We start from the raw sequence: 13,056 nt of genomic DNA, 5'->3' as shown, positions 1-13,056 counted from the left end.
AAAAAGTTTTTATATTTTTCTTTGAAAATTTAGGCTGTTTTACACAAAATCAAAAAATCAGCCAAATGTTTTTTTTATTTGAATTTTTTTAAGTCATCAAGTTTTTGGTTTTCGCTCAATTCCCCGCCTATGCGACTAGACTACCATGCGTCGTGACCATGTTACAGTCGCTATAAATCAATGTCGCTATTAATTATTAATATCTTGAGGCAATTGCAAATCCAGACAGGCTAAATTGTTTATTTTATTTTCCTCCGTTTTGCTTAAACTCCAAGGGGGGGGGGGGTCATTCGTGACTTCTTGTGTAACTTTTGAAAATGGTCTATCAATTATGATTTTCTTCAAACGCGTCTTTGCACAAAATTCCACGTGGCCTTTGGTTGTTGAAACGAACGACCGCGCCTAGGGAAACACCAGAATGTTATGTCCCGGAAGGATCGAGTAAACTTGATTTTATCTAGTTTTGTTGCAAAATTTGAGAAGATCTGTCTGTAAGATAAGACTTTCTGAACAAATGTCCTTCAGCACGTGACCAAGTACACTGATACCATTACATACGATTTTTGTCAATTTGCAAGTGTCCATGGTTTTAAATACTCCTAAAGTTTGCATTTTTCATGAGCTTTAATATATAAATATATATATAAATATAATGAAGATATTTCAGTTTTTTTTGGTTTTTTTTTAATTTTTACTCAAATTACAATAAAAAAAAATAACAGTTTATTTTTTTCCAGAATTCCTTTACTTTTCTAAACAACTTTGTTTCAGACGTCATATCGATCAGAAGTGACGTTTTAGTGCTACAATTTTCTAAAAAATTACAATATCCAAAATGGCCGAGTTTTGCTAAACTGTGGATGATAGGGCTCATAATAGGGGAAATGGATGTAATGTCGGCCTAAATGCCCATAATTTGGGCCCATACATAAATTCAGCAATCGACTAAATTTTCAATAGCGTAACAGTTTTTTATTTCAAAATTTACGTGCTGCAAATATTTTAAACATTTTTAACTATTATGTACAATTGTTAGAATTTTGAGGAATGTAAAATTTAAAATCCCAAAATTAAGCTGAAATGAAAATTATTAGTACTGCTATTATTTTGAAAAATTTTACCTTTTTTTTCTCACTTTCCGGCAGGTGCTTTCAAAAATTTAATATTTTGTGATCGTAAAATTGAACAAAGTTGACCATTTTGTATGAAAATCGGCATGCGCTGATATTTTATCGAACACAACTGTATAAGTGTTTACTATATTGTGTTGAAAGGGTTTTTCGATGCGCGCACAAGAAAAGTTTCTACAGGCCATTGTTTGAAGTGGCGTCCCGGCTTGAGACGGTAGAGCGCTACACTCAAAAAATTCCACACGTTTGATCGAAGTGTTTAAACACTTGATTTTATAAATGCACAATCACATTTACTTTAAGTGTATCTAACCTTAGTTCAATGTGTTATACACGTTAATTTATAGTGTTTCAAACTTTGAAATGTTGAAAATCTTTCATTTTCCATTCAAGTGTATTGCACATTGAATCACACTACTGTTCAAAACAGATGGATTTAAAGTGTTTTGCATTTCAATACGATGTGAATTGCTTGCTCAGAAAGGTAAACATCGAAAACAAGAGTTGTGACTTTATCCTATCAACCCGCCTCATATATGAGAACAACCGTGGCACAGTGAGATCGAACGAAGACTCCAGCAGCAGCACACCCCAACAGTCCATGATCGAATCCCAAATCAGACCCATGCATTAAAAATATTTGTGAAAGCTCTGGCCTCTGGAAGTTTTGTTTATGTATTTTTCGATTCATTTTAGAGTCGGTAAAGTAGAAGTCGATAAAGTAGAATATTGAACTATGATGTACAAAGCTATTGATATAACCATATGAGGCACATATAATCCAAGTGTGTCACAATTCAAATCCATAGTGTTCAGGCATGAGTCATAGCATAAGAGTCACACATGAAATGGATGTGTTTCACAATAAGCGCAACATTAAGTGTGAGACACATGATGATGACGTGTAGAATTTTTTGAGTGATACTTCGTCGTAATCGCCCAATTCCGTTCTATCGATCAGAAAAGATCAATAATATCAATGATTTCACCGTGCACAAATCAATAATAGGTTTGTTCCGATGCGTTAGTTCATTAGCTATAACATAAATCCTGTTAGAGCGCATTATATGAATATTTACGCTCATTGTTCTCAAAACAAAAGAAGCGCTCCTAGCGAATCCCCTTTTTCTACGTGTATCCGTAGGACGAAGAAAATCTAATGGCGTTTCAATGCGTTAGGACGGAATTGAAACTCGTAGAACGAATTTAGAAGAAGTAGTGTTAGATTTTAGACAATATCTCAACAATTTGTGACTCTTTATCAAATCCAACGGTACGTATGGAAAGGTGAATAAATTTGCAAGTCATCTTTGATAGAAATATTCCATTTTTTGTTTAGGTTCGTTCAGAAAAGAGAGGTAAAGCGCGGGTTGTGCTTAGTAGGACGGAAATTAGATCAAAAATCCTACGTCATTATTTTTCCTTGACTTGCTTTCCGTACTGATTACCACTGCTACCGACTCCATGGGAGGCAGCTCTCACACCTGGACCCTACCTATCGACTCATCAACTCATGAACCGGGGACCAACGGCTTTACGTGAAAGGCGTGATCAGAAATTTTATGCCTCAATGCCATGGCCATTTACTCGAGATTTACTTTTGACTAATATTGTATGATATCAGTACTCTGTAGCAAAATCTTCTTCAAATTTTTCTAACAGCTCAATTTCAACTACAGTAATGATCCGATTTTGTCAGCACATCAGACTTTTATTTTTCAATAATTCGACATAACCGTAATTCCAAATCTTCCTCATTCATCTTCAAGATCGATGTTTAAGGTATGATTTGGTGCAATAAGACCACTGAAAATCGCGTGGGTTTCGTGGAACATTAGAAAATGTTTTCAAAAAAGGGGCTGACAAAATCGGGTCATTACTGTATTATAAAGCTTACCATGATCGAAAAATTTAAATATTGTTTACCTTCTTGCATGTGAAGAGTTTCACGCCAAATGACGAAGCGCTCTGATGCGACCTTCACCGAACATGAAACCTAGCTTTTTTTTTGTTCTGGTCAATCATAAATATTTGAGCTAAAATTTGGCCATTTTGAATCTCGCAAAAAAACTAAAAAGTGGCGTATTTGTAATTTTTCAACGGAGGCCCTTAGTATGCACCTTTAGAATTGATAAAACAATCCATAAAACATTGGAAAAAATCCCTAAAAAAGTGTGAATGATCCGTAAAAAATATTAGAATTATCAATATTTTTTGTAAAACTAAGCAATACAATTGTAAAAATGTACCGCTAAATGTGTAAAGAATGAGCATTGAATTTGTACGAATTACCCATTAACATTTTGCAATTGATCCATAAAACAATCAACAATGAACCTTAAACTAAAGAAAGTGATGCATAAAAATCAAGTTTGCGCACTTAAAAATATAGACATGATCCATAAATTAGACGTATGTTATGTAGCAATTTTCCAAGGTTTATTGATCAAATTTAAAAAAGGGTCCAAACATGAAAAACATATCCCATATATCGCATAGACTATAATTGGAACACCCCATAATAGGAACGTGTACCAATAACTGGAACGCCTACCCTAGGTATGATCCATAAAATTAATATTTATTTTTCATATTTTCTTAAGAAGATTATTATAGAAGCTTCTTTTGGAAGCTAATTCTAGACGCTTGACCATAGCTCCGCACCTCTACCTAAAACACAAGGCAGGACAGTAAAACTAAGTAGTTACGCAGTAATGGAGCAATTTTTCATGGTTTATGGATCAAAATTAATAATATAGTGTCCAAAACGTGAATAATATACGTCTTATTTGTGGATCATCACTGTTCGGAACATCGGGATAACCATGTACCGCCAAGCCCAGCGACAACCCTGTGGGTAATTCGGAGAGATACGGTAACGGTCGCTGTCAGAAATGACAGACGTCAGGTTTGGTTTAACGGAACTCTGAGTTTAGATAGGTCAAAGTAAAAACGAAAAAAAAAGGAAAAGAAGGTACAATTCCAAACCATCTAGAACACGTTTTACAGCTAAATTAAGTTAATTTCCTAAATTTGTTACTCTACCTATCTTTTAATTAAATTTTAGTGATTTGTAGTGAACTAGCTACTGAAGTAGGTTAGTTGGAGGGGAATTCGAGAAAATATTGAATTTAATAACCCTATACTTGCTTAATCTAGATACTTCAATTTGATCCTAAAATCTGGTAACCTACAATTTGTTCCTAAACGCTATATTTATACTTGATTTACCCAAAGTAACTTGTAAGTAGCTCATTCTACATCGTTTGCGTGCCTAACTAAAATAATAATTGAATCCCTAAATCCTAAATCTAGCAAAATCTTTGATGACGGAAGATGTTGATCCCTAAGACATTTTGAGGTTATATCCGATGTTGTTCTTCAAGAATGTTCGGATTTATGAAAGCAACTTCCTCAGAGAAGTCTCGTTTTGGACAGCTTGAAGCTGAAATTGGTTTTATTATAAACATTAAGATTGGTTTAGATTTTATATTAGTTAATCGTGCGCAAGGATCACTTTCTTTAGTTTAAGGTTCACTGCTGAATGTGTTATGGATCAATTGCAATATGTTTATGGATAATACGTACAATTTCAATGCTCATTCTTTAGAAATTTAGCGGTACATTTTAACAATTGTGTTGCTAAATTTTACATAAAATATGGATCATATTAATATTTTTTATGGATCATTCACACTAATTTAAGGATTTTCTCCGATGTTTTATGGATCATTTAGATGTTTTTTATGGAACGTTTTCCAATATGTTATGGATCATTTATTGGTTTTTATATTCAAAAATGTGTTTGCCTTTTTCAACATGTTATTACTCAAATCGTCATTTCCAATCGAAATGTTGTCTGAGACAAAGTTGTAGGAAGCAGATAATTCCTTTTCAGGAAAAAATATACACGGTAAAATATTTCAAGCAATTTTACCTAAAGATTAATAAATTGATGAATCTTAAATATCAAAATATGACCCTTTTCAATATTATTTGAATATTTTTCTTTAACAAGCTTATAAGAATGTTTTGCGTAGGTGTGCTATTAACATTTCAAGTTTGACACTTAAAAATGAGCAGAAATCATAGAACAACAAGTTTTGCTCAATTTTTGTTAAATTTTTCCACGGAAAGCTGCTTTTTTGATTTTCAGAATCATTTTCTGTGCAAAATTTTACAATAAACTTTTATTAAAGTTTAAAATGTTTATCAACATTTATAGTTCTATTATTTTTCTTAATTTTTAAGTGTCCTACATGATATTTTCACGAAAAATTTACTTTTGCAATATTTTTAAAAAATATTCAAAAGAGTGTAAATTTTCGGTTGTAAAAGATTTGAACACTTTTTCTGATTTTATTGATATGTCGTATATATTGTTTTCAGAAAGGGAATTCGCCTCAAAAATCATTTAAATTTGATGTGGCATTTTCGAGTTATGATTTGTTGAAACATTTCGAATACGCAATTTAGAAGTTTTTTTTTTAATAGATTCAAAATGGACGAATTTTAGCTCAAATGTGAATTATTGACCATAAAAAACGATTATGCGTAATTTCATGCAAATCGAAGATGCTTTGACTTTGGCGTAGAAATTTTCTGAATTTCGATGTTGCTCTACCCAACTGAACCGATTCCAATTGAGGTCCTGATCATTCTCCCAAAAATTGAGCTCATATTGATGCGATCTCATGGTGCACAGACCGTTTGAAGTTTAAATGAGAATTACTGTAGGAAAAGTGAACTGAAGTGATTTAAAGTCATGGATTAGCTTTTAATAGATTTCAAAACCGATAACCTTCTGATATGATTTATTTACTGCATCCAGGGCAACACTGCTTTTTGCAGTATCACTCAAAAAATTTCACACGTTTGATCGAAGTGTTTAAACACTTGATTTTTTAAATGCACAATCACATTTACTTTAAGTGTATCTAACCTTAGTTCAATGTGTTATACACGTTAATTTATAGTGTTTCAAACTTTGAAATGTTGAAAATCTTTCATTTTCCATTCAAGTGTATTGCACATTGAATCACACTACTGTTCAAAACATATGGATTTAAAGTGTTTTGCATTGCAACGCGATGTGAATTGCTTGCTCAGAAAGGTAAACATCTAAAACAAGACTTGTGACTTTATCCTATCAACCCGTCTCATATATGAGAACAACCGTGGCACAGTGAGATTGAACGAAGACTCCGACAGCAGCACACCCCAACAGTCCATGATCGAATCCCAAATCAGACCAATTAAAAATATATGTGAAAGCTCTGGCCTCTTCTGACCTCTGGCAGTTTTGTTTATATATTTTTCGATTCATTTTTAGAGTCGATAAAGTAGAATATTGTAGAATATTGAACTATGATGTGCAAAGCTATTGATATCGCCAAATGAGGCACATAGAATCCAAGTGTGTCACAATTCAAATCCATAGTGTTCAGGCATGATTCATAGCATAATATTCACACATGAAATGGATGTGTTTCACAATAAGCGCAAAATTAAGTGTGAGACACATGATGATGACGTGTGGAATTTTTTGAGTGATGACATAGTAGCCTTGATTGTTTTGCTCCAAGTATGCCAATGTTGCCTGCTGAGCAGTTGATGGAGTATGTCAGAAGAAAATCATATTACTAACTATCCTGAAGTTTAATCAAAAACTTGTCTTCAGCACAGTTGCAACCAAGGCTGCAAATAATCCTTTAGCATAAACAAATGTTTTTCGGTGTTGTAAACCCTTTGAATGCTTTGAATATATATTTTATTTGCATGTTACAGAAAGAGATTGCCAGTCAATTTCCTTTCCAGAGAGTCGCAATAAGTGATTTTATAATTATTCACGCACGCACTCACTCATTCTGGGATCACAAAATCGTTGATTGTGACTCTCAGAATGCGAAACTTTTAACTTACAGGTAAAATATGTGTTCATAACCTTGGTTTCAGCAGAGAAAACGTCCTATACGTACAGATAATACATTTATCCATGAATCTTTATGGCGAAAGGTTAGGATGAGGTGAACAAATGATGATGAGTTTTTCAATAAAACATTCAACATCTACTCTTTTGCCTGTAGATTTGAAGAAACACTACAAGTCTCCTCATCCGTTAATGAATGAGTTAGGTATAGAAGTGTGTGTTTGACTAGTAATGTCACATTAATGGCCCTCCCTCATTTTCAGTTTCTATTCAATTGTCACACTGCCGTACTATAGCGGAACTATCAACCTACCCTCTTCAGAACTTTTTCTGGCTAATAAATTATCACACTAAAACTTCATGTTGATATTAGATAGCAATTCAAACAAACTCTTGTACAACTACTTTTTATAATGAAGGAAACATCTCCTATGATAAATTGTAAGTCATGCATATCTTTAGATTCTCGAAAAAAAAAAAAAAAAACTGGTCATGTTTGAAAATACGAGAATTATGCTATGACAAATCATATGTGCGTTTTGAATGGATTTCAATCATGAACAAATTAAAATACTGTTGAGGAATGTATCAACATCTTCAATTCTAAATCGACCGAATTTTGTAGTGAGTATGTTTCATTTCAAAAACTTGGCATTACATGTTTGCTCAGTCGTAAAAGAGTAATCCGATTGAAACTGAAATAGTTAGGATTCGTTGAATTACATTCAGTGAAATGTTTTAGTCAGAAAATCCAATTATATTTACGTTTTAATTTTGGTTACCGAAAAATCCGAAACTGATGAATCCGACATTTTGTTTGGGGGTTTGAAATATTCGTTTACCGCTCATTTTAGATATAGTCCTTATAATATTTTTTTATCAAACGTTCCGTGCAGCAGTATGTTAATTTGTTGAAAAATGTTCCTATTTTGCGAAATCTCGAAAAATTAAATAATTCAAGACTTGGTTCGTAAAACAATTTCTACTTCCTTAACTGTCAAGTTTTTCGTCAGTTTTGAAAAAAATCTCTAGGCAAAATGTCGTTCACGTCTTAATCTATTATCGTCAGGGGGTAAATGAAGTCTCATTTTTTGCCAAGCAATGCTCTGGAATATAATGCACCTTCATGCATAAAATCATCGCAAAAGGACTTCATTTACCCCCTGACGATAATAGGTAAAAAGGTGCTGAAGCTTTCTTCATATAAGTCCCCATATAAGTTTCAGAATCTTGAATAGTTTTGCAAACAGTGATCTCATATTTTGGTTTACCCGTTATTATTTTTGTAATAGCTTCACTACCCCTTCTCAGGCAGAGATCTTGATAATATTGCAGTGCGATATATTACGAAGTTTAACAAGGAAAAAGTTCGGGAGTCACTGTGAGTTTTTGTGAACTTTTCCATCACTGGTCATAACGATAAAATCAACTGTTAACAGTCGATGAGATCGACTAAAATTTGTGTAGTTTTTCACTCAAAATCGCAAAAACGTAGGTTACGCATAGACTGAGTAAAGTTTTCCTCGCTTCGGTTTGAAATTTGAAGAAAATTTCACTATGTCTTAGTTTTAGTAAGTCTAGTATACTAATAGACTGAGTGAAACCTTTCTCGATTTTCCTCATATTCGGGAAGTTATTCTTGGAAAATCGAGGAAAAATTTTCTCAGTCTATGTGTAACCTATGTTTTTGAGATTCTGAGTGAAAAATCACTCAATTTTGAGGCGATGAAATATTACCGTCATTTAAACCGATGTATCCCTGTAACCAATCTTAATGACATCTTCAAGGTTTATGGACAAGCCAAATTGTCATTGATCCTCGAAACTTGATGCTGTTTTAATTTCAAGCTTTTAATATATTGAAGAGTATGTAATATTGAAAATTCCTTACTCTAACGCAGCGTTTTTCAACCGGTAGGGAATTCCTAACCGCTCCAGGGAGAATGGAACCATACTAGTAAATAATTTTTTTTAATTTTTAATAATATTACAGCATAATGCACCTATATAAGCGAATGGTAATACAAAAAAATTCTCCCCCGAACACGCATTTAACGGTATTTTTTTTTATTAGTTGATATTACCGCCGCCTGTGGCGCTAATAGTAAATTGTTGTCTGTATTTCATAAAATTAAGTTTACTATCGTCCGTCATCAATTTAGAATAAATTTGGTTTCCAAATTATTTCAATATTTTTGTAAGAGATTTTCAGCCGCAGGCTGGTTCATCTCCATGTCAATAATTAAAAAATCTTAAATATTTAATCACAATTTGACTCATTGCCCCTTACCACCCAAGGTCGTTTGTCCAAAAAAATGTGCACGAACTAATTTAACCCTTCACTGCACATTTTTTTTTATCCTGCATGCTTTCTTCTGAAAAGTTTTTCTATCTAGATCAATTAAACTTGTCTTGATCAATTTTTGTAAAAAAAAAAAGAAATAAATTTGCTGAACTTTTTTACGAATGATTGAACAAATTTTAATCAAACTAGCCATCTGATACAAGCAAATTCTGACCCAATTTAAAAAAAAAATTGTTCAGTTTAAATGCCATTACGGTGGAATTTTCTATGTGAAAATAAGAGCATTTTTTAAGATTAATATTTTTTAAAGTGATAATCATAAAACATAAGTTCACAGAAAAAAATTGTAACCGATTTATTCCACATGTTCACGTATTTTGTTGATAAATAGTGTATATTTCCCTGTACAACATTTTATAAAAAAAGTTCTATTTGTAATATCCAAAAAGGGGGGTTTGGTAGTAGTATTGTCGAAAAATTACAGCAGCACCGCTGTACTGCCAAAGGACGTCATTCTAATGGATCATTTTGATCTGCTTCTTCAATTGGCAACAGTGATTCACGATTGTGATAAATGCACGAAGCAGATCGAAATCAGAACAACATGGTATTAAACATGACAAAAGCTACAGACAAACCTCTCTTAATTTTAATTTTTTTTTTAATGAATATTCTGATCAAAAACGATAGTATATAGGCAAATGTTTGATATCGCAAATGGGGGGTTAAAATGATTACTTGATACTGTAAAATATTACATTGGTACAAAATGCTTGATTAACAAAGTATCTGTTTACAGAATCTCATATCAACTTCCCTCCGATTCGCGGTACCAACATTAAAACAAGTTCAACTTAAGCCAGGCAGTAGCGTACACTTACCTCTATGGTGTCGGTAGTTGGACTGGTTTGAACGCGAGGCCATGTCGTTGTCGGACTCGGAACCAAGCGTATCATATTCTGTAATCGGTATATGAAGTGTTAGTATCTTCCTAACTTCGGAATCTGTGGATCCGGGATTGTCAGATTCTATAAATTGATTTATATCTAAAAATGGTTTGCTTTGCGGGAGACAGCGAGAAACACCAACGTTATCGAATGTCGTACTCACCTATCGGCTCCGAGGTGGCAGGATCCCTCAGACGAGATCCGCCCTTTCTGCGTACTTTTGTATATTCAGGTTCTTTGTTCTGGTTATGTTTCAGTTTTCAGTAGGTATTTGTTGGGCAAAGATTGTTTTGGTTTTGGTTTTATTTTTCGATTGGGCGGTTTTTGAGGGAGAACATTTGCGAGCGAATTGTACATTTAGATGGGAGGTATTCATTTCGACCGTTCGGCGGCGAGTTCAGGAATGTCACGTGGTCAACGGTTTTTATTTTGATGGAAGAAATTTGATTTGTAGAGTATAGAAGAGAGAAAAAAGAAAAAGGGGCTTCTGGTAGTTTATTCAAAACATTTTTTGCATCATTGGGAAAATTTTGATTCTCTGCACTAATTTGATGGATGAGATGAAATCTAATCTATTTGCCAATTGTTATTCCTTCATTTATTTTTTTCGCACATCGGAAACACGAAACAGAGACGTCAGAGAGTGAGAGGAAAGTTTGGACCTGAAACACGCGAGGAATCGATCTCAGTTTGATGATGATCATGAGAAATGATGGATGATGGTGTTCGGGGAATGTGATGACTTTGAGATTCTTTTGATGTCGGGTCTGCTGAAATGCTCCGTAAAAGAAAACGGTGATTAGAGTGAATTGCGAATAGATGGAAGATGGTACATTGAGCCTTCACAATGGTTAATATGAGCAATATAAAACAAAACTAAGGACATAAGAAACGATATTTTAAATGCGTTCGAACTCACGGCGAAATGGAGTACAATGCTAAATAGTGCTTTCTTCTTCTATGATATCTGGTTTAGGCTTGAAACGAGTATGAAAGTGTTAAAATTATCTCTTGGTAATAATAAAAAAAAAGTCATGAAAGCACAGTGATTAGCCTTGGAATGTACTTATAAAATCTGCTGCATTACTTTCACCGATAGGTTCTCGGGATATATACTTATATATGTACCGTAAAACAGAGTGACTTTGATAATGTGGGTAACTTTGATAGTAGAATATCAAGATTAAATTAACTCTCTGCCATTTTTCCGAATTGGAAAAAATGGTATTGCCCTTGATATCGTATAGAGCTTTTTTATAGTATGTGTTTCAAATTTTCCAAACATATTTGAAAAGGCACTCAAACAATTAATTATGAAATATATTTCCGTTACAGCCATCCCAAATTCAATGTTGTCTTCTTATTGCTTGTGATGTTTTCAAAGTTTCATTTTTTTTAACTAAATTGTATGCCTTTCTACATTCATCGAGCATTATCAAAGTAAACCCAAATAAAAAAAATGATGGTCAGTCACAATAATTTCCATTAATCATATTGCTAACGAATTGACTCTAGGATCCTCAGTACTCGTTTAAAAAAAAAATAGAAACATTCATTGCTATAAAAAATACTTTCCCTCTCGTATGCTATTCTTAAGCACCTTGCCGAATGTGGTAGAGCTTTACATCATGCTGTAGGCTTGCATGGGAGAGCAAGACAGAGGCCCAAAGTGATGGTATCACATATTCTTTTCATTTCAATAGCCACATCGTAGTTACGTTTACATAAAGGCACTAATATCAGGTGTGAAACCGGCGGGTTTTGCCGCAATTCATTGGACGATATTAGTTAGTTTAAGTAATGTACATTATAGCTGTATTCTAAATATTTTAGGCAAAACGACTAAAAATTACACTTAGCAATTGCGTGACGTACTTTCATTGTTTGTCATTAATTAGTTATTATTGAATGAATAACCAAAAATACCCATATTGCAGATGTTTCATAAATAATGTATGTATTGCTTCATTTTCGAAAAGGGTGAATGCTTTAGTTATGGCTGTATGTCTTGTTGCGTGTTCGGTTGTGGCACTTGGGAATACCATTTACTATCACAGGGTGCGTTGGGATGGAGTCAGGTGACCGTGATGAATGTACTCACCCTAAACAAAATATACTGTAGATAGGAAACTAATCTTGGAATGAAGCATTTTATCACAGAAAAGTGTTACTTAAGACCGACGAAGACACACACTTAGATTATTTTACCGAAATCTCAACAGCTGAACGTTCGATAAACAGGTCGGTGATTTTTCACAGATTTCCTGTAATTTTTCAACGAATATCTGTGAAAAATCACCGAAAATCTGCGAAAAATCACCGAACTGTTTACCGAACGTTCAGCAGTTGAGATTTCGGTAAAATTTCACAGATTTCGGTGAAATAATCTTAGTGTGCAAGCTTGATTTTGCAGGTCAATGTATAAACGAAGAATAATCAGGAGGTAGAGAGACATTTTTACTTTTAATTTGATCTCGTGAGGAGAATAGGAAGTGTGGGTCCGCATAGGAAGGCAACTAGGCCTTACCTATCTGGAATAAATCTCTCTACTTAGTTTATTTTAATTACAGGCAATAGTGGAAGTTGTTATTTTAACCAATAGAAATAGCACATACAAACAGACATAAATCTCGCAAGTTGTTCATCGAACAAGCATTTAACGGTCAATTTAAAAGTATCGTAGTTGGTAGTACCGCAACCTGTGGCGCGCATAGTCAATTCCCTTGCGTTTGACGTTTACACACT

General features: G+C 33.7%; 2 protein-coding genes across 6 annotated transcripts in view; one reads left to right on the top strand and one right to left on the bottom strand.

Annotated features, from left to right (window-relative positions):
- The window catches only part of Dscam4 (Down syndrome cell adhesion molecule 4), a 360,507-nt gene that overhangs the window by 9,637 nt on the left and 337,814 nt on the right, over positions 1–13,056 (bottom strand). For 3 of the 5 annotated variants that reach the window (XM_065221640.1, XM_065221644.1, XM_065221641.1), the window contains exons 18-19: positions 10,475–10,553; positions 10,246–10,410 (exon numbers count right to left, since the gene is read on the bottom strand). In XM_065221640.1, coding sequence (XP_065077712.1) covers positions 10,246–10,410; positions 10,475–10,553 — 244 coding nt within the window. The remainder of the gene's footprint in view (positions 1–10,245; positions 10,411–10,474; positions 10,554–13,056) is intronic. The other 2 variants (XM_065221642.1, XM_065221643.1) reach the window with 2 other exon arrangements.
- The window catches only part of Etf-QO (electron transfer flavoprotein-ubiquinone oxidoreductase), a 476,511-nt gene that overhangs the window by 233,867 nt on the left and 229,588 nt on the right, over positions 1–13,056 (top strand). The window lies entirely within an intron of this gene.

Source organism: Ochlerotatus camptorhynchus, unplaced genomic scaffold (genome assembly GCF_037179485.1).
Source record: "Ochlerotatus camptorhynchus isolate MF236.1 unplaced genomic scaffold, CSIRO-AGI_Acam_v1.1 ptg000146l, whole genome shotgun sequence".
NCBI classification, from domain to species: Eukaryota; Metazoa; Arthropoda; class Insecta; order Diptera; family Culicidae; genus Ochlerotatus; species Ochlerotatus camptorhynchus.
The sequence above is the reverse complement of the archived record's forward strand: the minus strand, read 5'-3'. Positions and strand labels throughout refer to the sequence as shown.